The sequence below is a fragment of the Excalfactoria chinensis genome, chromosome 15 (assembly GCF_039878825.1).
Source record: "Excalfactoria chinensis isolate bCotChi1 chromosome 15, bCotChi1.hap2, whole genome shotgun sequence".
NCBI classification, from domain to species: domain Eukaryota; kingdom Metazoa; phylum Chordata; class Aves; order Galliformes; family Phasianidae; genus Excalfactoria; species Excalfactoria chinensis.
In genome coordinates, this window is record NC_092839.1 from 12,314,713 (window position 1) to 12,339,102 (window position 24,390).

The following is a 24,390-nucleotide window of genomic DNA, read 5'->3' on the forward strand; positions in this document are numbered from 1 at the left end:
ACTCTGAAAACCACTCAGATGTGAGCCAGTTGGGAAGGGGGAATGGCACAAAGTGGTGGACTGTTGGTGGTGTGGCTCGGGAGCCCCAGCTTCCCAGGGTTGGGTGCTGATGAGATGTGAGCTACAAGCTCCTGAAGCACCCCGGGCGCTCCTTTCAGTGCACCACAGGTTTTTCCCTAAATAGCTTATGGTCTCATTCTGCAATCCTGCAAGGCTTTTTTTGAACCCAGCAAACTACTGTGCTCACAGTGCCTCTGCAATGTAGGGAGGCCTTGATCCAGGAACGCGGGAGGAAGAACAGGGAATGAGCCGGGGGAGGAGGAGCCTTACAGTCTGTGTGTGTGCACTCTGTGGCTCTGCTTAAAATGGCAAATTCCATTTCAAAGTCAACAGAGGGAGATGGGAGCTCCTGGCCACAGCCTGCCTGCGGGTGGCTGTGCCAGGACTGGGCTGGGACAGCACCGTGGGGATGCAGCTTTCCCAGCACCGGCTGCTGGCAGGGCATGGGCTGCAGGGCTGGGGAGTGTGCCCGCCTGGCTTGGTTCGTTTGTTTTTAATATCAGTAGGAAATTATTTACATGCATTTAAAATACTGATCTGTGGGAGGCTGGTTTGTAGGTTGCAGGTCCTTAACAGCGTCACCTGTGAGAAACATGGAAATGTCATCTGAGAAATAGGATTGTATGAATGATTATAAACATGTGGATGAGCTTCAGCACTGATTGGACTAAACCTACTCCAGGTTTAGGAAAATGTGGCACCTTTTCATTAGTTTCAGAAATAAAAAGCTTTCATAAGCATTTTTTCATTTTCTCTCTAAAACGTTTGTGTCCAGCACGCTGCCTTGTCCATGGGTGTCCCAAGTCTGATACGTAGCACTGCAGCCCGGAAGGGTGCACCCAGACATGGGCGCCTCTGGGCGTGCACGTGGGCGGTAAGAAATGGTGTTTACTCAGTTTGCAACATTGTCAGTGTAATACAGAAAGGGTCAGGTGGTGAAGTCATCCCATCTGCACGTGACCATGGGTGGCTTGTGGAACGTGCCATTGGTCTGTGCAAGCATCCAGTGCTGCTGCAGCCTCTCCTGTTTGTGTAAGACCCTGTGAGGGCCACGGATGGTGTGTGGGGGATTTTCGTCCTGAACTTGTAAGCTCGGATGTGCATTCTTTGTTAGTGACATCATCAAGGAGTTGAAATAAATACGATGCTGACACTTGAATATCTTTCTATTTTTATTTATTTATTATTTTCTGGGGAAGACATCTGGAAGAGTGGCCAGGCAGTGGAATGGGCTGCCCGGGGAGGTGGTGGAGTCACAAACCCTGGAGATGTTAAGGAAATTTAGACGTTGTGTTGAGGGATGTGGCTTAGTGAGAGCTATTGGTGATGGGAAGACGGTTGGAGTAGCTGACCTTGTAGGTCTTTCCCAACCCTGGTGATTCTGCGATCGTTCTGTGCTTGAGAGATATCTGTGTTCCTACCAAGAGCTCCATTGCTAGCAGTGTACCAGGCCAGGCACAGCTGGCGTGCAGGAATAACTGTTGCCTGTGACATGCTGCACCCTTCAGCTCTGAGTGCCCAGCAAGGCGCAGGCGGTCTGTGGGACAGAAGGGGAACAAGTTCGGGGAATAGGGCAGAGTTAAACGCCATCCTGAGGACTGGTATGTGCTTTCATTTAGAAAAGCAAGAATGTAAAACATTCTCTTTGGGGATCTCCTTGGGTGTATGTGAGATAAAGATCAGCCCTGCATGTGTTCCAGCTGGGAGCAGTGGGGCGGTGCCTGGTGGGATTCCAGCTCTGCAGCTGAATGCTGTTGCAGCACGTGGCTTGGTTATTGCTGGTTGTAGTATTGTTGGTATTATTTCATTGGTTGGAAGCTTGGTGGGCTTTTTTTGTTTTGTTTTGACAAATTCCTTTATGTTGCTTAGAAGCCACGTGTTAAAAGGCTGCGTAAGAGACTTTGTGGGAGAAATGCTGAGGATTCATAATTCAAAAGTTGATACTTCTGGTACTTACCTTTGAAAACTTGCTGAGCAGGAAGTTTTTCCTTTGTTTGTCCGATGAGGTTTTAGGTTTGCTTTCCCTGTAATTCAGGACATTGCAAAAGCTGTGAGTGTAGCAGGGCAGGAATTTCACAAACCTGTGACTTTGCATGGCAAGTTCTTCTGTGGCCTTCATGTTTGTACTGAGAACTGTTATTTTTAGATGGATTCTCAAACCTTGTAGTAACACATCGTTTGTGCATTCAAATTCCAGCAGCCCCACGTGTCTCTGCAGTGCTCTGCTCTGGGAGGCTGTGGCTTTGATTGCAGAACATGTGTGAAATTTGGGGTTATTTCATTTTTGAGAAGTTCTGTTGCACTTCCGTCCCTTTGGAGGTGCTGTCAGTGCTGGAGGTTGCAGTGCCCTTCCGGAAGGAGCAGTTGTAAGGAGTTTTGCAGTGCTAGGTATTAACTTCCTTCTAGATTGACAGCAGTGTAATTGCATGTAAACAGCTGGGTGGAGCACACTGCTCTAAAGGTGGAACGTCCTGCGTACCTGATGGGGTTCACTCGCTGTTTTCTTGTATGTTCTGGACTAAATATTCTGTAAGTTACTGAACTTAATGTGTCTGGAATTCTGTTTTGGAGGTTTAGGTGTTGGCTTGACAGTCTGCCCGGGTGGCTGGAAATTTCTCTGGGGCATGTTGGTGAATATCGCTTTGTAAAAATTAACAGCTCAAGTAAAATATCTATTAAACGACAGTAATTAGCTGTTCAAGCTTTGTCCTATTGGGAATATTTGGATGTAGGTACTTAGCTCCTTTTGCTGTTAAGTAGGATCCCTAAAAGAGGCCCAGCCTACAGAATAAACAAAGGTAACTGGTTTCAGGTGGCTGAAGGGTTGAGTGGTTCCCACCATAGCTGGAAACCCATCCTGATGAAGCTGTGAATACCAGCCTTGTTCCTGTGGGCAAAGCCTCCTGTCTGGATTGCTATCGTTCTGAGTTCACTGTAGTTAAAACATGAGAGTTAAAACATGAGGAGAGTTTCTGGTTTAAAGATGATTTAAAGTGGCGGAAAACTGTAGCAGCTGAGAGGTGGCTGTTTGGCCTGGCTGGTGGAGAGTGCCTGGGGTGTGTGTGAGAATCATGATTAAAGGGTTTAAAATCAGGTGTTCCTCTCACAGGTGCTGTGAGTGCTTAAGATGCTGTGGGAGAAGAGACCCAAGACCTCGTACGGTTTGGCTTGGCCATCCAGAGAAGAGAGACCAGAGATACCCCCGCAATGTTATCAACAACCAGAAATACAACTTTTTTACCTTTCTCCCTGGGGTAAGTGTGAAAAAAGTTGCTTCTTGTCATCCTCCCCAATGCTGTGCCCAGTTCCAGTGCTGTTACAGTGGGAAAGCACAGAAGTCAATGAGTACTGTCTGGTTTGTGTTTGTGGGCTGCCTTCAGGCTGCCTGGGCCACAGCAGCACAGCCCCACATGTAGGGGGGTGATGGGGGACTAGTGCCTCTCACCTGTCACTGCTGGGGGAACAGCCTGCTGTGTGGGATGGGCAGCAGCTCCTCAGTGTCCATCATCTCTGGCAGAGCAGCTGGATTGTCCATCCTACCCTCTGGTAGCAGCAGCAGAAACAAGTCTGATTCTGCCCACTTTTAATGTCAGAAAGCGGTCACTGTCTGGTTGAGTGTTAAAACAAGCCAGGTTTTCTAAGTTCATCATCTTGTAATGTCTACAGTGTGATTTTTTGCAAACCAAATCCTGTAGGTAGCAGTGTTGCTGTTTGCTGTGTCTCCTTGCAGAGCGGAGATAGTCAGAAGTTTAAAACCAAAACAAAATGACTTGTTTGTATTAAAGGCTTGGGCCTGGCCGTGTGGCAGTGTTATCCAACCAGGAGAACATCAACCAGGCAGAGTAGGTTGATCTTTAGAACAGTTTCCATGAGTACTTTAAGAATACCCTAAGTGAGCATGTATGCACTGACAAAGCAAGCAAAAATGTTTCAGAGCATTAGTTCAACTTGTCTAAACTCTGTTATGGACCTCTATTCTTTTCTTTTTTGTTAGGTGTTATTTAACCAATTCAAATACTTCTTCAACCTTTACTTCTTGCTTTTGGCCTGCTCTCAGTTTGTTGTTGAAATGAGGCTTGGTGCACTCTACACATACTGGGTTCCTCTGGTAAGTGATTGGCAGTTTATTTATTTAAGAAACTTTCATTTTTTTGACATTATTTCTTTTGCTGCTGTTTTTCCAGGGTGTAAGTTTATACCTTCAATCATTTTGTTAGCTGGCTGTTTCAGGCCCTGCTCTGTGCGTGTCTCATAGATCGCTGTTCTGGCTTTAGGCTCTGTTTTGTACAGCTGTTCCTGGGGTGTGAGAGGTCTCTGCCTCTACCTCGTTCATCAGTGGGATGCCAGCAGAGACAGAGCTCTCAGCCACTGCACATGGTGACTGCAAAGGCATCAGGATTTTGTGTATAAAGTGATGAAGTAATGGACTTCCCCATGAAGATGGGGACTGGAGTAAACACATTCCCCTGGTGATTTGTGTGTTGCTCACAGCTTCTGTGAAGGCAGGGTGTGCTGGTGGAGGGTCTGTGAGGGCATCTGGCCCTCCCAAGGAGCCCAAGCATGGGGAGCCCAGACCAGCCTGGTTACTGCAGTGAGGGACCAAAGGGCACCTCTCTGAAGTGACCTTAAAGAGTGGCCATATGCGCAATGGAGGCAAATTATGCTCTCCTGCCAAACAGTTTGACCTGCAGTTTAGGCGTAGGTCAACAGACTGATTCATGGTTTAACCACATTGTGGAAAACAAATGAGGGAAACCTGAGAAACAGCCCTCAACAAACCTGCATGTAAAATAAATGCCATTTTTTATTATAAAAAACATATATATATATATATATAGAGAGAGAGAGAGAGAGAGAGAGATGAACTTGCAGGTTTGTCGCCTACCTATTCAAGGTGCAGATACTCCTTCTTTCCTCTGAATGTTTGCCCTTTTCTCTTGATAGCCATATGTTTCGCCTGATCAAAGGAAATCAATAATAATCAGTTTTGAAGCAGAGACTCATATGCTGTCAAATGATGTAATAACGAATAGTTGTGTGGGGCTGTTAGATCTCTGAACTGCACTGCATGAGCCAGTCAGAACTGTGCAAACGCCTTTATATGGGGAGCTGTATTTTTTTCCCAGCTTTTCTCCAAGTGCAGCTTTTATTTCTCTCTTTCTGTAAATATCTTTCCTGCTGCACTTCAGCTGATAGAACTGTGGAATAACTTTGATTCAGCTTCTGCTCCAGCTGCTGCTCAGAGCAGAAACCGACTCAGGTTGGGTTCATTCACCTTCCTGAGCTTTGAAAACTTGTTTTTAGAAATCTTTTTTTTGCTTTAAAGAAGCATTTATTAAAAAAATTGGCTGAGATTTGCTAATGAAAGCACAGTGCTCTGGGACACCATTTGTTTGCTGCTTTGTGAAAGAGTTGTGGTAAAAATCCCTGGTTCTATTGGAAGGGGGTGGGATGAGGAGGAGCAAAAGGAAATTTTCTTGCCTTTCATGCTTCCAGTACAGTGAAATCCTCGTTGTAAGTCCAAAAGAAGTAAAAGTGCAGCTTGAGGACATGGCTGCTAAAGCTCTGTGCCAAAGCCTGGGTCGCACTGCTTTCTCTCTCAAATTAGTACTTACAAACGCATTTGCAGTGTGAATCCAATAAGAATATCAGCAGATCCTATTCTCCAAGTACACCTTTCTGGTTTTGTATAGGCAGCTGTGACTTGTCTGTGCCAGGTGAGCAACTGGGGATTGGCTCCGGAGTGGCCAGGAAGCAGCATAAGAAAGGTCTTTGTTCACCACTGGCTGCTAGTCCCAGGACTGGGGGTAGGATGACCTGTGTGGTGGCATAGTGAGACTGAACATGTGGGAATATTTTGAGGTCATTATTTGAAGACTCTTCAAGTGGCTAAAACATAAGCTGAAAATTCCACTGCTTTTTTTTTCCCCCTTTGGAGAAGGAGGTAGGAATTTCTAGCAAAGCACACAGATGCAGATTGCACACAGAAGAGAAATGTCTGTTGCTTTCCCAATTTGCTGGTTACCGGAATGAAAAGTTGCTGGTGTTACAAAGCAGCACTGTGGGGTGCAGTGCTGCTCTGAAAAGGTTTTCTGATGGCTTCCCAGTTTCAGCATTTGTAAAAGCAGCACCAAGTGCATATAAAAAAATGGAAGTAAATTGCCCCTCCTTTGGACTCTGTGTGTGCAATTTGAGCTGGGGAAGTCAGACAGGCGTGTTGTGAAGTCTGACCTGTACAGGTGATCCTCATCGTTCTCCGTGTGCCAGAAATGTTGCTTTTATTTGTGGCAGGAACTTTCCCTTTCAGTTAATGAATGGCATTACTGCTGCCAAATGTAGTGCATGGCGCCTGTTAGAGGCAGATGCCTTTTGTGCTGCCTTTCCATCCTCTTTCCCCTGCTCTCTTTCAGGGATTTGTGCTCGCCGTTACCGTCATCCGAGAGGCCGCGGAGGAGATCAGGTGTTACATGCGTGACAAAGAGGTGAACTCACAGATCTACAGCAAGCTCACAGGGAGAGGTCAGTGCTGCGTGGGGCTGTGCTGGGAGCTGCGTGGCCCAGGCACTGCTTGGCTGCCTGCAGGAGCTGCTCAGCATCGTAGTGCTGGGGCTCAACGCGCAGCCTGCGGCACTGGGAGCTTCCATGCAGCTGATGGCATTTCTTTTTACTCTCAATTCTGGCAAAGGCCAAACGTTTTCTCCAGGTTACTGTTCCTTCTTGGTAGATTTGAGTTACCAAAGGAAGTGAAGTTGGATGTGAATCACCATGGGGCTTGAGGGTGGATTTTTCCAGAAAGGAACCATGTTTACCTTTCTGCAGAGAGAACTGGTGCAGGAATGAAAGGAGGGAGACAAAGCATACGGTAGGATAGATTCATGCTGTGTTTCGGTTGCTGCTGTTGTCCTCATTTTCTCCTGACCTTCCTCTTGCCTGTGCTTCTTGCCTGGTCACAGTGTAAGTGAGAAAAGCAGATGTAAGAACAGTTCCAATAAATGAGCACTTCATATTTTTGATGGGAACAACTGTGAGCCAAAGGAGTGAGGGGGATCCACAGTGTCAGATTATTTGCAAAACCATTTTACCAAGAATTTAAACCTTGGTCTGCGAAACTGTCAGAAGATGCTTTCTGCAAAAGGAGACTCAACATGTGAGGGTGGAGGTGGGCCATGTGGCCATGCCTAGTGCTGGGAGCCATTCCAGCATGCATACTGCAAGCCATAGTTCAGTTCAAGTACTCTGTCCTGCTGGAGCTTGTGTATGCACATGCTACGTTTTAGGTGAATTGCTTGACATACTGACATGCTCCATCCCTTGCTGAAATGCAATGCTGGCTGAGTTTCATAGTTCTTCTGTGGCATGCATCGTGCAAGTTTTTTGCTAGAAGAGGTTGTGTGTGCTGTTAGCACACCTGCCGTGTGTTTCTGTAAGCAGTGACAGTTGCAGTTCCTCGGTATTGATCTCTCAGTTTTGTTTGCATCTTCTTTAGCCCCTTCCTCCAGCAGTGAGGAATGCAGAGCCCTCCCTTCCATGAGCTCAGCCTGCAGCCCTGGTGCTGCTCGCTGCCTCTGCCTGTTGTTTACGACTCTGTCACACCTAACAAAGGCATTTAAATTCTCATCTGAAAAATTGAATGCTGCTTTGCTATAGTGACTGCTAATACTGCGGCAGTGTTGGTGATCCCACAGCTTTGTTTTAAAACAGGGAATTAACTGAATTTAAGCAACTTATTTATTTGTTTATTTCAAGTTTCTTTGCTATGAAAGTTTACAGCCCTGAAATGAGATGCAGTGCAGGAGTGTGTTAGAAGTGCACAGCTTCCAACAATTGCACTATAAGAATAAGCTTGCTTTTAAAAAGTGGTTGCTTAGGGTTGTGTATGTTTCACATGCTGGGAATTATGAGACATCTCCAAACTGGGGAATCTGTGTTTCTGAATATTAAATCCTCTTTTAATAACATGTTCTTACTACAACACTTAAAGTGCTTGGCAACCAACAAAAGCCTCACCCGAGAGGGGTATACTACATCTATTTAAAAATATAAAAGAGTTGCCTTCTGGATTCCATTCAATGATCTATAAGGGGCCTGACCTCTCCTTTAGTTCTTTTCATATTGCTATTACGTTTCCCATGAATGATTTCCCTTCCCCCCAATCCTTTAACTTCTCTAATTTTGTGAAAGAACCCAAGGAGGATTGGCAGCTGGGCAGCGGTTGAAAATCCTAAGCCACTGTGTTTGTTATTTACACACGTTTGGTGTAGAATTGGTAATGAAACCCTCAAGCAGCGTAAGTTAGAGTCAGAAAACCACAGAAAATTCTTTGTGATTATGGAGTCAGTTGGGGAGCGAAGCCATTTTCTGTCTCACACGAAGTTCAGTGTCTGTCAGTAGTTGAGCTTTTCAGAGGACATGAACATCCACAAAAGGCCACCACCTCTGAGAGTCATTTCTGATGCCAGTATGGCTGGGGGTGGGTGGTGGGTCTGTGAGTGTATGTGTCTGTGTGAGCAGCAGGAAAAGGTGGCTGACTTTCAAGCTGGGGCTTCTTTGGGTCAGAAGTAAAAGCAGCAAATAGCAAAGTTGAAGTTAAGTTGAGAACAGCTGAATGTAACTATGAATTTTCAGTGCAGCTGGGAAACTCCAGGTAGGGCTTGTTTTGTTTTTGTTTTGCAGCACAGTTTGTGCTTTGGGATATTGGCACAGCCCTGTAGTGCAGAGGGGCACTCTGCTCAAAAGCCCTCTGGATTGTTGTTGGCTGGTTGAAGGCTGACAATAGTTCCACGCTAAAACCAGTGCTTAGGAGGGGGAGATGAGGTGAGGCACGATGCCGAGCACTGCTGTTCTTGGAGATTGGCAATAATGGATCTAATGGCTCTGTAGCTTTCTCCAAGCTATTTTTATTTCCCCCGAGTAATTGCACTGAGCTGCCATTAAGGTGACTGGAGAATAGTTTTCCCATCTTCAGCCTTACTTCCCCACAGCATCCTCAAGGCTGAGAGTACATTCTCTGGTCTAAATGAAGTCAGGTTGACTTAAGCACGTACGTGCGTAAACAAACTGAAGTATCAATCAACAAAAGTGCCTGTGTGCTGTTCTGAGCGAGGGTACAGCTGAGCACAGATATGGGAGCTTTCCCTGCTCAGGGTGCTCTGGTCCCCACACAGCCCAGCCCTGCTCCTGTGTGCAGGGTTTGTGTTGGGTACTTACAGCTTTGTAAGTCTCACTGGGCTGCCTTCCTTGCAGAGGGGAAGCGAGAACCCTCTTTGGATCAGATTTTGTTTTGAATACGGATGCTGAATTGCAGTGTCTGTAATGTTCTTGGAGGGTGGCGTGATGCAGGGCAGGCAGGTATTTTCTGTGTTGTTTTAACATCATAAGAAGAATCCCCCTGAACCTTTTTTCTCCTCCATCATTACGATCCGTTTGTGTTCTAAAATGATGAAACCAGTAGCTCGCAGCTTCTTTGTTTTTTTTAATAGAGAGCTCTTTCTTTAAAAGACATTTGTTTGGGTTGTAATAAAAAAAATAATCAAATCTCAGTCCCCTATTCATAAACTTACAAACCTCCCTGTGTTCAGTGGGCTGTGTGCTGACTTTCTGCATGATAGAAAGCTTAGAACCGTGCTCACAAATTCTTGGTTTGTTTTTCTTCTCTCCCTCTTGCCTTCTCTGGGTAACACTGCATAACAGAGAGAGACTCCACTGAAAGGAATGGGAGGAGACCTCCTATGGAGGGGTGCTCCTAGAGATACAGATCATTGGCATTTACCAGCCATAGAAAAAACAATATTTTCCCAACCCCTCTGAGCCCCGCTCTGCAGTTTACACAGCGTAAAGCTGCGGAAGCCCAAAGTTGGGTGCAATGCATCCAAACCACCCTTTCATTTCTCGGCATGCATTCAGCTTGTTTCAAGAAACTGCTCCATGATCTTCAATTCCAGATGAGCTGTTTTGAACTCTGCCGTAGCTGTGCACATCTATGGTGAGATCTGAAGTTCTCATGGGACAGAAGGCAGCATTTCTCCTGGCTAAAGTACTGAGTACTTTAAATAATCTGCTTTGTGGTGTGTCCATCTGCAAATTGGGTGGTGATTCCAAAGGCTGCGGATGAAGTTGCAGCCAAGTGCCTGTATTGTATTATCTCCTTTCTGTCTTTTCTCAAAACTAAACAATTCAGAATGAAACGTGTATCACATTTTAAGAACTGATATTTTTTTGTTTTAACAGAAGATCAGATCTAGCTGTTTTGTTGTACTAACAGACCTGGGTGTACCTAGAAAGCACTTCGAAATGCCTTTATAAAAGCAGCTATTTCTTATTACAGGCATACTTTAATGGCAGAGCAATACTGGGAAGTGAAGCAGTGGTGTTATTAGCTGGTTTCTAAAATGTGTGAGGAAACCTCTAATGTTCAGGAGCTGGTTTCCCCACAGAAGGAGAAAGGTACTGCAGAATTCCCAAGGTCAAAATAAAACCCATTTAAGTAAGTTGCTTTATGGGGGTCCTGAGTCAAAGGAAACATCTGGTTGCGTACCTTCACAGAGGGACATCTGGTGCAGACTGCAGAGATGTCATCCACAAGAGGCCGGGGCTATGGCTGGGGAGCAGAATTAGCTCTGCTACCTAAAAAGGGCACCTCGTGTGTGTATACAAGAGTTGTAAAAGCATGCGGTGCTTATGGAGCTCCTCTCTTTCTTTCACTTTAAAACAGCTGATGTTGGGAGGGTTATTGAACAAGGCAAATCTGTTCCAGTTATTTTTTGGAAAACGCTTTGGAGCAGATAAAGCTGTTTTCAGAGTAGTGATGCAAAAAGCCCTTTAATGCATGTGATGATAGGAAATAATTGTGCTGTAGCTTTGCCAGAACGTTTGTTTTTTTCCAGAACAACTTTATTTCATTGAGGAAAAGTGATACAAACCCAAATCTCCATCCCTGAGCCCTGCAGGAAGCGCTTCTGTACTGCCAACCACCAACAGAATCCATGTGATCTTCAAGAGAAAATGTCCCTGTAGGGTTAAAGGAGTGCACCTCTCTTCCCATGGGCTGCTCTGCACAGGGGTTGCTGTGTGGGGTTCCGACCTTTGCACAGAGGAATATTCAAAAGCACTTTTTGTTGTTTCATGAATAACCGTATTAAAAGGGGAGGCAGAGATGTTATCTGTCAGACCCTTTTAGTGTCAGAGCACCTACCTCGCTTTGGATGGCCGTGCAGAAAGCTGCCAGGGATGCTTTTTTGCATCCTCTCAGAGCACAGCTTTTCTTTTCAAGCCTCTGCAGTAATGGACTCTTAATCCCCGGTGCTTTCCCTGCCTGGCCGGGGTGTCTTCAGCACAGCATTCATTTTGTTTACTTTGAAAAAAAACAAACAAACAACCCCAATTTTAAGTCTCTCAGATGGCAAAACCCAGAATCTGCAGAAGGCCTATGAGATATTTGTGAAACGGGCCGTGACTGCTTATAATTTGTAGGAATAATTACAGCATGCAAGGAAGTCCGCGTTTATTAGCAGCAGTGATGAAGCATGTTGTTAAGCACACAGTGTGTCACCAAAGCAGCAGGCTGCCAGGAGCCCAGAAAGGCTTTCATTGTTAATTTGGAGCAGAAACACTGAAGCATATCCTGAGAAGGATGCTAATGAAGGGACTGCCAGTAGTAAAATCCCAGTGACCTTTGTGCTTTGTGCTAATTTCTGCTCCCCCTCCCTTCCCCCTTCTTCACCCCGGTGCAGCTATCTGGCCAGTTAGCCCTGAATTTGGAGGTGCTGGCGGAGGGCTGTCTGTGCCAGGGAGAGCTGCCACGTGCCTTCCCCACTTCTACCCAAATCACAGCACGTTGTAGAGGCTTTTGTTGAAGTACAAGGTTCAACTTAATTGATTTTTAAATCACTAGTTAGTTTGAGAAGGCGAATCAGGAGCTGGCTAGTGATCTGAAATTACTGGCCAACTGTTAAATTCACCCTCTGTTTTGGAGCAACTGCAAAGAAGGAAATATGTAGGTGTGTTCTGCAGTGCCTGCTCTCTGCAGGGATGGTTTGGGCTGCGTCCCTGCAGAGGTGAAGGAGAGGAAGCTGAGGTGACCAAAGGCAGCGCTGTGCTGCAGGATGGAGCAAGCTTGGTTTTGAAGGTGTGTCCATTTTAGTTGCGGCTCTCAGGTCTCATCCTGGAAAGCTGAGCTTTAGCTTTTCACCCACCTGGGGAAGCAGCAGCTGGATCGCTGTTGCAGTTTTCCTGGTTTTGCACCATTGTTTGCCTGGCACGAGCTGAAAGTGTTTTCAGGTTCCTGAGTGTAATGGCTGCAGTGTCAGAGCTGTCGTTTGGGGTGATGGGCAGCAGCCCTGCCCTGCTGCACGGGGCTGTGACACGCTGCTGTCTTCCCTCTGCAGGGACTGTGAAGGTGAAGAGCTCTAACATCCAAGTAGGAGACCTCATCATTGTTGAAAAGGTGAGCCTTTATGTGTGTTGTCTTTGGAAAGTGCTTTTCTTGGGGAATGAGGTATTTGATTTTTGGTAGGCTTACAATATTGGGTGTTGAATTTAATTGCTTTTCAGGGTCTCCCTTTTTCCCCCTGGCCCTGGAAGTATCATCATTGCCTTTACAAACCAGATCTCAGAATAAGAGCCTATAACTGGTGTTTTCTGATCACCCTATAGCAAGAGAAAAAGACTCCCTGACCCTGTCTTTGACTGCTGGACACTGGTTAAATGTCTGATGCAAATACAGCATACAACATCAAAATGTGTTTGGTGTAACCAACACAGAGGTGGAGAGACAGATCCATTTGCAGACACTGGGCTGTACATTTTCCCTTTGTTTTTTTTTTCCCCCAGTTATTTTCTTCACACGTTCTCCATGCGAGCAGCTGTGTCCTCTAAAACTGTTAGTATGAGAATATGGAGTGAAAAAACAACCCCAAACCCGGTACCTGTAGACCCCAGGTACCACGTATCCTCTAGCTTAGAGCTTCCTTGAAAGGAAACCAGCATTGGTTTAACATTTCTTCTGAGCTCAGGAGTTATCACTGGCTCTTTTGTAAAGCTAGACGTTGGCCAGTCTGGTCAGTGGGAGCTGACTCCGGTTGTTATTCTGCACTCGGGATTCTGCAGGGAAGTGAGCTCAGGATTCAAAGCAAAATGAATACCAAGCTTCTGCTTGACAAAGAAATGCTCTTTCTCCTCTATAGCCTTTGCTTGTGGCCAGGGCTGTGGAAGGAGGCTGTGCACGCGTGTGGGGTGTGTGCACAATAATGGCCTTTCTTCTTGTAACAGAACCAGCGGGTCCCTGCTGACATGATCTTCCTGAGGACGTCGGAGAAGAATGGTAAACATCTGGAACCAATTGTCAATATAGCCATTAACCTTTCACTGGTTGTTTAGAGAAAATTGTCTTTTGAAAATGTGAAAGAAATAGATAATAGTAAAATTTAGAAGAGATGGGGAATTCAAAGGCTTTAAGGGACCACCGGCTCTCAGGATGTTACACTTGGATTTTGTTTGCTGCTCCAAGAATGTAGGAAGTTGAATGGAGGGTGAATGAGGTCACAAAATGCCGTGCGTTATAAATGTAAATCATTTTACGTGCTGTTCAGGTTTGTTTTGTTAAGTGTGGAATAAGGAAATGCTTGATCTGCATGTTTATGGAGCATGGTGGCTAATTTCAAATGTCTTAAAGGTACAGAGCAGAATCCCACTGTACCTTGGACTGGTGGGAGGAAACAAATGTGTGATGTGGGAGTGTAATTCCTCGATTCTTACCTTATTAACCAGTATTACTTTAAATGAGGTACCGTGTCCAAAGAAAGGAAGATGTCCTAGAAACAAAACCATTCTGTAAGCTGTAGATGTACCTACATGAGGGCACTCATGGGTGTGGATGCTCCCCAGGGTCTTGCTTCCTTCGCACTGACCAGCTGGATGGTGAGACAGACTGGAAACTGCGGCTGCCGGTTACCTGCACCCAGAGACTGCCCACCGCCTCTGTAAGCTGCCTGCTAAACGTACTCACTTTGGTGAAGAGGTATCAGTCAGTTACCTGGAAAATGTTCCTCTGCTTCAGTTAATGGTTTGGAGAAACAAGTGAGCATTGTTTTATGCAGGACTGGGTGTGTATTGCACGTTAGGTCTGGCAACCTTGTGAAAGGAGCAGTGACCTTTGGTGCTTCCCTGTGTGATCTGAAACAAGAGTATAGCCCCCATTTAGTGTGCTATTTCCAGCTAAACTGCTCTTCAGCTATTGGAGGCTACTTTGGCCGACCGCCCTCTGGCTAAAGTAGTTTGTCTTCAAAAATTTAAAGAAGGAAGAAAAGGAGAAATCTGGGTCCATGCTTTACTGATGTTGTATGTGAAGTTGCAGGAAGATTATTTTATAGCAGACCTCTTAAGCTAAACATTCTATCTGTGGAGTGAATAGTTCACATGGAGTCAGCACTGGAAGTGCTGCTCAGAACTGACGTATCTCCTTGTCACCATGGAACTGTTCTCAGTGCCACTAAATATTGAGAGTTAGGATGTTCCTTGGTTAACTTGGAAGGTCCAGACCTTCTTTGCTTGGAAGCAATGTGTTTGTTAGGCTCCCTTGATTTTTTTCAGGCTGCATTTGCTTTTATGGGGCACTAACAACCAAGTAACTCCCAGGAGTCTCTTTGGTTTTGGTCCAGTGAATACTTCAGACATGCTGGCAAAATGGTTATATTTTCTCTTAGGTAGTTGGGCTCAAGAAAATAGTACAATTTAAGTAACCTGAAGTGTTTTGTTAGAACCATTTGTATGATATTAAAACATGGTTGTCTAAATGCCTGCCCAAACACATCTGTTTCTAGGACCTGCTGCAAATCCGGTCATATATATATGCAGAAGAGCCCAATATTGATATACACAATTTTGTGGGAACCTTCACAAGGGTAAGTCCTGCTTACATCCACTTGAAATAATGAATGTACTGTCTTCTGTGCCAACCTCCTAAATACCAGCAGGATGCCAGAGTTCTTTCAGGAGAAATGTGAGGTTATGCTCTTCCTTGTGCCTTTCCTCTCACTCTCTTTTCTTATTTTTTTTTCCCCTCCATAACATACATAAAATAAATCTGAAACAAGAATATTGTTTGTGAAGCTTTGACTTGGCAACAGTTTCATGGGCTGTTTGTGATGTGGGACCTTCCACGGATGGCAGTAGGTGTGAGCATTTGGATTGAGGTTGGTGGTTGTGAATGCGTGGTGCTTAGGAGATCAGCACCACCGCAGTCTCTGTAGGGTTAAAACCTTTTGCCTGTGAGAAAGCAGGGGTTCCTGGTGAGCTTCTCACTAATCCCTTTCTCTTTCTTAATGCATAGTGGCTTTCAGCAGGAAGTGTCTTCATACATTTTCTTCCAACCCTACTTTATCTGCTGAAATCAAGTGTTGTTTTTCAACCTAGCCAAAGATTTCGCTGGGTTAATGAAAATCCTCCATCTCTCCTAGAAGCCCTGTGCTGATGGAGCATCCCTCTCCAAGCACCCGTGTGTAACTCCAACAACCTACTGCCTCTTCAGTTACTGACACGGTTTCTTATTTTCCCCCTATTGTAGGAGGACAGTGACCCTTCTGTGAACGAAAGTTTAAGCATAGAGAACACCCTGTGGGCCAGCACAGTGATTGCATCGGGTAAGGTGGAGGCACGTGTAAATTATTTTTTAGGGAATATGTTAACAATTTTTGAGGGTCTTTTTGTAATGGAATAATAATCTCTGTCAGTTGGAGAAATTAGCAGTCAGAGTGAGGTTTCCCACTTGTCCTAACACCTCTGGGGAGCTGGACTGGCAGCTAATTGCCTCTTGGACATTCCTAGATGAGAAAGAATTAGAGAGGCCTTTGGGCACTTCTCTAGCATCTAGGACCAGAATAGCACTTAATTGCCCTCCACATTGACATCCTAATCTGTAACAGAAATGGTGTCAAATAGATTCTGGTAACAGAAGCTAAGATGAAAGATTTCCAGGTAACTGCTTCCACCGAGTTCATCTTGCATAGTTTTAAAGAAGGAAAAAAATACAATCTTTGACATACTTTAGTACATGTGTACGATAAGCTTGAAGGCCTGAAATTAATCAGGGCCCTCCTGCAGAGGCATGTCAAAGTAAAAGCCTTGCTCCTCTCCTGCTTAGCATGCCTGTCAGGATCACAGGACAGCAGCTGGAGGAGAGTGAAGTTCAGTAAGCAGTGCTGGAGTAGAGGCTGCCGAGTGGAGGGACTTTGCAGTGCAGTACCGTGTTGTGCCTGGATTGGTAATAGTGGGAAGCAACATGAACTTTGAAAGATGTTTGTGAAGTCCTGAAAAGATTCTCATTTTCCCTTTCAAATGCAGAACATATGATTAGATTTTATTCCTTTATGTTTCCATCTAGCCTTGCTCAGGATCTTCTTTGAAACATATTACAATATTGTTGCAGTGATGTAACCAAAGGATGCTAAAAACTTAGTCATCCATGTACAGTTTGGCCACGTAAATAGTACTTACAGATTAGTAATTGCCGTGTAGAAAGTAACCTGCCTTCCTGCTTGCAAATACCTTGTCTGGGGCTGGGTGGCTTCTGACACCCAACAGGCTGTGCAATGCTCTGCCTCAGTCTGTCCTGCTTTGGGGCAAAACCCACCCTCCTTTCAAGTATGAGTAAAGCTATTAGTACAGATATCTTTGAGAATATCCTTCAGATATTGTTGTCATTTCAGCTGGTGAGTACCTATGACCTATAGCATGTCCATTTTTGTTTCTCCTATGGCAGTTTATTTCTGCAAGGAAAGCCTGTAAAAGGAAAATGTGAATATCGTTTTTTCTCCTCTGTAAGCAAATGCTGTGAAGTCGTGGTGCTGCCATTGCTGGGGCAGCCCTTGCCTGTAGGATGGAGCAGAGCTATGTGACTGTCTCCATCTGCTGCTGTGGTAGGAGGGTCCAACTCTGACTGTTTGCAGTTGATTTGGAGGAGCTGTGCCATCTGCTGATTTAATAGCGGTGATCTTACCCCTCCTGCCATCTGCCTATAGTGATTTGTTTTGGTTTTTATTTCTTTATTATTATCTCCAAAGGAATTTTGTTCATCGTTTTTAGTAACCGCCTCTTTTGAGTTAATCTTGTTTAAAAATGATACGCTTTTAGCTTGTTAAAATTCTGGTCGTTAATGGCAGCAGCAGAATAGCGGTGTTTCCCTTTAGTGGTGTTTTTATCCATTTCTATAGACCTGTAACATTTTCTAGTAGCAACCAGTGCTGGCAATAGCAGCTTTTAAACTCGTGACTGCAGCTAGCTTTTTGCAAACTCTTTAAGAGAAAACTGTAGAAAAACAGTGGTTTATAGTACCAAACTGTATTGTATGTCTGCAGAAAGAAAAGGGAGAAAGGTGTTTCTCTCAGATCTCTAGAAACTGCAGGACATAGCATTAAAATACACGGGTTCCTGGCAGCTCCATCTGTTGCAGTAAGGTGGGCGTTGGTATGATTCAGCTTTCAGTAGGAACAGCATTTAAAGAAATACTCAGCTAAGGCATAGATTTTAAAATAAGGTAATCATCTCTGTGTGCTCCTCAGCTGCATCAAGTCCAGCCATAAGGGCAGTGTGGTTGGAGCCTAGTAGGCTGTCCTCTGTTCAGCATCTGTGTTTGCATGGATTCTACATTTCAGATCACTCTCCTTTTTAGTCTTTGTTACCATTGCTTTAGGAGCTGACCTGCTAAAAGTCATTTTCAACTGTGAAGGCTATGAAGCAGAGGTTGTACTTCTTAGGCTGATGCATGTTCTGCTTCGCTTAGGTACGGTTGTGGGAGTTGTCCTGTACACTGGAAGGGAACTGCGCAGTGTGATGAATACTTCAAACCCGAGAAGTAAGGTAGGGTAAGAAAGCAGTAATACAATAACTAAAATTGGCAGTAATTTGTCATTAAACAGAAAAAATAAGCCCATCCAAGGACAGTACATACACACTTTAGGGACAACGTCAGGTGAACAATGATTTATATCTTTCAGCCTACTCTTTAAGGTTGTTACCATATCAGAGATGGTTGTTGTCATTCTTTTCTTTGAGCCTGTTCCTCATCTACCTGCTCACTTTTTTAACACTGGTAATGCTGATGACTTACATGGTTATAATAAAGCATTCCCAGGTAGAATGGGAAAGCTTATTTTGCTGTGTTCTGCTGTAGCAAAGCTAAGACAGTGAGTGGGGGTGTTTATACAGCCTGCAGCTTTTGATAGCATGAGTCTTTCCTTGCCTCTTCAGACATTTCTCAGCTTCCAAGAGATGAAATCCTATTTAGTAGGAATTCTTATTTAGCAATCTGGCAACAACATTGTTTATAAATTCAAATAAGTTTGTATTGTTTTAAATAAAAACTAAACGTTGACTGGTGAGGAATAACTCTTTTAGGGGCTCGTTCCTTTTGTGAATATTAAATTGAGCTGATGACTTTAGTAGTGTGGCTGGAATATCTTGATTTTATTTCTTTAGATTGGTCTCTTTGATTTGGAAGTGAACTGTCTCACCAAGATCCTGTTTGGGGCCCTGGTTGTGGTCTCACTTGTCATGGTGGCCCTTCAGCATTTTGCTGGCCGTTGGTATCTTCAGATCATAAGATTCCTCCTCCTCTTCTCAAACATCATTCCAATTAGGTGAGTCAACTACTAGTTCTTCCCAGCAAGATACCGCTTCCTTTGCATCCTCCTTCCTGCTTCTAATGTGGGCACACACGTGAAGTCTCATGTATTCCTCGTTTGACAACCAAATTTAGAAATAGAATTGCTGTTTAAACACAGGAGTTGCTTTGTTGTTCCTGCTGAGTTGAAGAGTTTTCATCTGCCCACTCTCTGTGCTCCCTGGCATAGGCTGCAGGTCTGTGTCTTAAGGCCCTGCCTCTGTGTTTGGACTGCCAGGTTACTCTGATAAGAACAGAGGAAAACAGAGAAGGAGAGATATTTATACAGCATAGCACCCAAATGCCTTTAGAAGGGACTGAAATTTTAATATTTAATTGCACCAAATTAATAAGCAGATTGTTATTTTCAGCGTAGGTCTGGGATTCATTTCGGTTCCATATTTAACCTGCTGTCCCCTTATCAATTACAGTGTCCTTACTTGTCTACATTCATCATCCTCACAAATTATATCTGTCCTTCTCCATGTAATGCTGTCATATATCTTTCTGAATTACAGTACCAGTGCAGCAGTGCGCACTTCTCCCCATCTGCTGCCCAACCACTCATTTCAAACATCTTTCTCCTCATGCTCTTTGGCAGTTCAATTGCAGCATAGAAGCCCTGTGCTTTCATTACGCTGTGGCAATTCACGATGATTTCTTTCCAGAGTTTTGCTTCAGATTCACTTTTTCTCCCTTTTGCTTCTTCATAGTTTGCGTGTGAATTTGGACATGGGAAAAATCGTCTACAGTTGGGTGATCCGCAGAGATTCCAAAATCCCTGGGACCGTGGTTCGATCCAGCACTATTCCTGAGCAGCTGGGGAGGATATCCTACTTGCTTACAGATAAGACAGGTATCTTTAGCCCCAGCCTGTGCTGAAAGCCTGATGCAGTGATCCATCCAACTTCTGGGCCATTTTCTTTTGTATCCGGGATACAGCAAGGATAAGAACGTGCCCTGCAGAATAGGGATGTTGGCTCACGTTCCATGTTGGTGCTGCTTCTGTTGCAGGAACTCTTACACAGAATGAGATGGTCTTCAAGCGACTTCATCTGGGCACAGTGGCGTACGGCCTTGACTCCATGGATGAAGTGCAGAGCCACATTTTCAGTATATACACACAGGTAGAATTAAATTGGATTGTTTAACTCTTTATTCAAAAACTGGCTTTCCAGGTCACCGGGCTGATGATGAATTAATCTGCACGTGCTGTGTCCTGAGGTCAGAGTGTAAAATAGTGTACTTCTGTGTAGTTATTCACCACTTACAGCAAACACAGCATTTGCTTATGGGAAATTAACACAAGATAACGTTTACTGGATTAAGTCACCATTTGAAATGCTACCTACTGGGGAATTAATAAAGGAAAAGAGGAGCCACCAGGACTCGCTAAGCAGTAACAGAGCACTGTACTTAAACAGATTAAAAACAAACAACAAAAACGACTAAAACAAACCAAAAAACAAAAACAGACCAGATTTATTTTCTGTCATTTCATACTCAATCTCCAGAGAAAACTGGACTGCTGGTTAATTATTTGCCAATGTTTCCAATACGTGTTGAGAATGTTTTGATGGCTGACTGTCCTGCTCTGAGGGCAGTGCTGCATGTTGGTCTAAATGCCCTTCAGCACCTCCAGGAGTTTACTGTGTTCGGTTGGTTAGAGGCTGTTGCTAAAGTGCTGATGAGCTGCGGTAGTAAATCAGAAAATCTTGTGTGTTGTAGTCACTACAGTGTGGAAAGTAGCACTTGGCCTTACACTGAAGGACGTGTCTCATGGTTGTGGAGGGAGATCCCCTGTGACGGGAAGCATTTGCAGGCAGCGATTCATTTGGAAATGCAGTCCTTATTCTTTGCTCTTATTTTTACCACGTTGTGGCCTTTGACCTGGAAGCGAAACTTTTGTCCTCTTGACACTAAAGGTTAACAGAGCAGGAAACTAGATTGCTGCGTCCCCTCTTCCACCAGGATAATTTAGTAATTGTGCAATTATCTGACGAGTCCCACTCTGATACTAAAAATAGTATTAAAAATTAAACAAATGCAATTAAGATTTTCTGGGTCCATAGAACTCGTCTGTTTTCTGTTTCCAGCAGTTCTGTGCTGTTGCACGTGGAACCCAGCTGAGGCACTGATGTTCTGTGAGAGCACAGTGGTTTCAACAAGTCCTGTGCCTTTGGCCTGGCACCCATCGGTACTGGGCAGATCTGTGTCACCGTGCCCTATCCTCATGTATTTTCTAAAAACTAAGGCGATTTTGTTGTGCATATTTTCCTCCATCAGTGACACCGATAAATGGGTTGCATGGTGTTCCCAGTGGTGATCAGAATTACAGTGTACAATGAGAACATTTCATCCCGAGGACATAAGAGTTTGCACAGATCATGTATTACGTGGCTTTCACTGAGGTGAAGTCTTGATCAGAATCGTTTTCTCTGCATTGAGGCTCTGTTCTCTGTTCCCATAAGCAATCTCAGGAGCCGCCCGCTGTGAAAGGCCTTGCCTTGGCCACCAAGGTGCGTAAGACCATGAGCAGCCGCGTGCACGAGGCGGTGAAGGCGATCGCGCTGTGCCACAATGTGACGCCGGTGTACGAATCCAACGGGGTAACGGACCAGGCTGAAGCTGAAAGGCACTACGAGGACTCGTGCAGGGTGTACCAGGCCTCCAGTCCCGATGAGGTCAGTTTGTGGAGTTCAGCTTGTGTTCCCACACTCATGTTTTGTCCGGGGTGTATTTTGTTTGTAGGTAATCGCTGCAGTTCCTCTGTCAAAGGTGGAAGCTGTGCTGGGAAGCCCATCTGTCTGGGGAGGCATCGCTTCCTATGTGGGGCAGCACTGCAGGATGACCCACACGAGCCAGAGGTTCACAGCCTTTGGGCTGTGCTGTGCCATCTTCCTCCAGCTCCTGGTCCAGCCAGGGCTGTGCATGGTGCTGCAGTGAGGCAAACTTTGCTGCTTGTTGCTGAGCCTTTTACTGGTGCTTCTTGGATATTTCTTCCTCGATGCACTCACAGCTTAACAAAGTTTAAAAAAAAAAGTTTTCATTTGTATCATTACTCGTGCTCTGTACTTTTGTTAGGCTGAAGTTTTATGATTTCCATAAGAACCCTACTGAGAAACACCCATTTGATGGATTCTTCCATTTATTGCCACAAGTAAAACAGACTTCCCTCGTTTGTCAGCAGAAGAGAAATTAGCTTTCCTCATAGTTAGAGGTGGGGACTTGTTTGCAAATAAATGAATCAATTGGCTAAAGACCAAGTTGCCAGTTGTCAGAAATGTGTGTGCAACCACTGAAAGGTTGTCACGGAGCTTCCATGTTTTGTGCCATTCCAAACATTCCCTGTTGAGGTTTTTTGTCCCCAGGCTGGCAGTTCATTCATTTCAGGTCGTGTATCTTGCCTGTATTATACAAAAGCTGCATCTTTGCTTTCCCCTGTTGCACTGAAGTGCCGTAGTGACAACAAACGCTCGGCCCTCCCTGGCCTGGGAGCTGGTGAGATCCTCACACCCAGAATCCGGGTCTGTTTTGCTTACCTGCTTTTCTCCTCTAATGTGTCGCTCTCCCCCATGAAGGCAGCTTTACAGAAAGTAACTGCCTTTGGATTGAAACGAGATCTGAATGATTTCCAGATGGAATTTTCCTTATTTGAGGGTTTTTTGTTTCTTTTTCCTGAAGCATTCACCAGATCCTCAGTTTATTTACACAGAACCTATGGCACATATATATATATATATATATATATATATATATGGCAGAGATTTTTTTTTTTTAATTTTTTTTGCATTATTCTGCCTTTAATTATTTATGCAGCAGTTTGTCTTGAATACCGAAGGAGTTACTGCTTGTTTGTTCATTCTACCCCAGCACAATGGCTAATCCTTCCAGTGTTTTACGTTTTATTTTTCCTTTCTCCAAATGTCTTCAGTGGAGAATTGCAGCGCGTTTGGAAATCAGATACGCTTTGTTGCACTGAAGAAATCTCTTCTGTGGGTCTTAGATATACAAATATTGTTTAGACGTTCTCTGTGTATGTCACTCTAGATGGTGCAAAATGCAGGATCAGCACAAGTCAAGTCCTTGAGAAGAGAGCGATGCTGTTAAATAACATTCCCTGTAGGGGAATGACTTTGGGCTCCGGTTAAAGCCAGCCTTTGAAATCCTATATCAATAAAATATTGCCATGGCAGGGAAGGTCAGTTTATGAAATGAGTACAAAAACTTGTATTCTCTTTACCTTAACAGTGAGGGTAATTTCTACCAGTTGGCACAGGATTCATTTCCTGTAACAGAAAGCAGGATTTCCTAAATTTGTTTCCTGTGCACACTGCCATTTAGAAGTCTTGAAGTATCTTTATTCAGGTATCAGTTACAGCCTTGGGGCTCTGCATGCGTGTCAGTTGTAGCCATACAGTAACTAACAGGGGAAATGAAATAGATATAATCTGATCAGAGATAAGAGTGCCTGAGATTCCTGGGCAAACAGTCTTTGACCCTGACAACCCACCACAGCTGCCAGGACATGAAAGGATGCTGTGATCAATGGGCTTCTGCCTGTTGCCTGTGTGCCTAGGCAACCCTAAAAGGGACGTTTGTAGAGAAACTCATAGCGCAGGAGGATCAATTTGTCTCCTTAGAATGAAGCTTATTAGTCAATATTCACTTTGGTGACTTGGATAATTCAATTATCAGAAAGAGCAAAGTTGGTGGGATAGTGTGCTGTGCTGCTGTAGCTGCTCTGGTCTGTAGTGCACAGATCCGTGTCTGACCTGGCCAGGACAGAGCTGCAAACTCCTGTAGTGCACTCAGGGACGAATTGATTTCTCCTCATCTGTCAGCATGGGCTCTCCTGAAGGTGTGTGAGGGGTTTCCAGTTGGTGTTGTGCCCTGGCATTCAGGACCAAGCACATCGTGCTGTGTGGTGAATGGGGATGGTAACTTCAATGCTTGTAGTGGATCTGATGGGAGCACTTCAAAGCTGTATCGCTTTTCCTCTTGGGTTACTCACAGAGCAGTGCAGAGACTGGGAGATGGTGAGTTACAAGGGGTAGGCCCCACGTTGGATGTGCTTCGCCTGGAGGGCTACCGAGGGCTGAAAGAAGTACCTGGCTGTGGTGGCAAGGAGGAGGGATAACGTTCTTCATTATTCCTCCCCTTTCTTGTCACACCTTTTTGTGGTCCCAGGGCTGTCCAAAATGAGCAGCATTGCACAATGAAATGCAGTTAGTTAGAAGTACGATGTGCACAGCGTAGCAGGGATCCCACACTGCTCTTCACATCACTTTCCTTTCTGGAGGTTCGAATGCTTTCTGATGTAGGGCTGGAATGAGATGCTGGCAGGAGGGAGGAAGGGGGTACCTGGAAGAAAGTAGCAATGGAGATGCCTTAATAGCCTGAGTGGGGAGCAGAGATTTATGTTTTCTGCCCGTGCTGGTGAGCTGTAAATGTCTGATGAACATTTAGTGCCATGTACACTGAGAGAGTGCTCATGTAACATCACACTGCAACAAATTCACAGTTGTTGCTTATTAACCAAAGCATTAGAAACCTGCACTCCGTTTCTGCTCTGGGAGGTGGTGAGGAGGATTATGTGGCTGCGCACTGTAATGCACTGAGGATGTCTCAAGGAAAGCTGAAAAAGAACCTTGAAAGATCCTTTGATTTGTTGCAAA

At 44.7% G+C, this 24,390-nt stretch overlaps 1 protein-coding gene across 1 annotated transcript in view; it reads left to right on the top strand.

The window, feature by feature from the left end:
- The window catches only part of ATP9A (ATPase phospholipid transporting 9A (putative)), a 48,141-nt gene that overhangs the window by 2,322 nt on the left and 21,429 nt on the right, over nt 1-24,390 (top strand). The window contains exons 2-14 of the mRNA XM_072349860.1: nt 3,170-3,314; nt 4,055-4,168; nt 6,471-6,579; nt 12,444-12,502; nt 13,327-13,378; nt 13,942-14,036; nt 14,877-14,957; nt 15,620-15,695; nt 17,834-17,910; nt 18,529-18,689; nt 19,426-19,568; nt 19,727-19,839; nt 21,184-21,396. Of these exons, the coding sequence (XP_072205961.1) occupies nt 3,170-3,314; nt 4,055-4,168; nt 6,471-6,579; nt 12,444-12,502; nt 13,327-13,378; nt 13,942-14,036; nt 14,877-14,957; nt 15,620-15,695; nt 17,834-17,910; nt 18,529-18,689; nt 19,426-19,568; nt 19,727-19,839; nt 21,184-21,396 (1,438 nt within the window). The remainder of the gene's footprint in view (nt 1-3,169; nt 3,315-4,054; nt 4,169-6,470; nt 6,580-12,443; nt 12,503-13,326; nt 13,379-13,941; nt 14,037-14,876; nt 14,958-15,619; nt 15,696-17,833; nt 17,911-18,528; nt 18,690-19,425; nt 19,569-19,726; nt 19,840-21,183; nt 21,397-24,390) is intronic.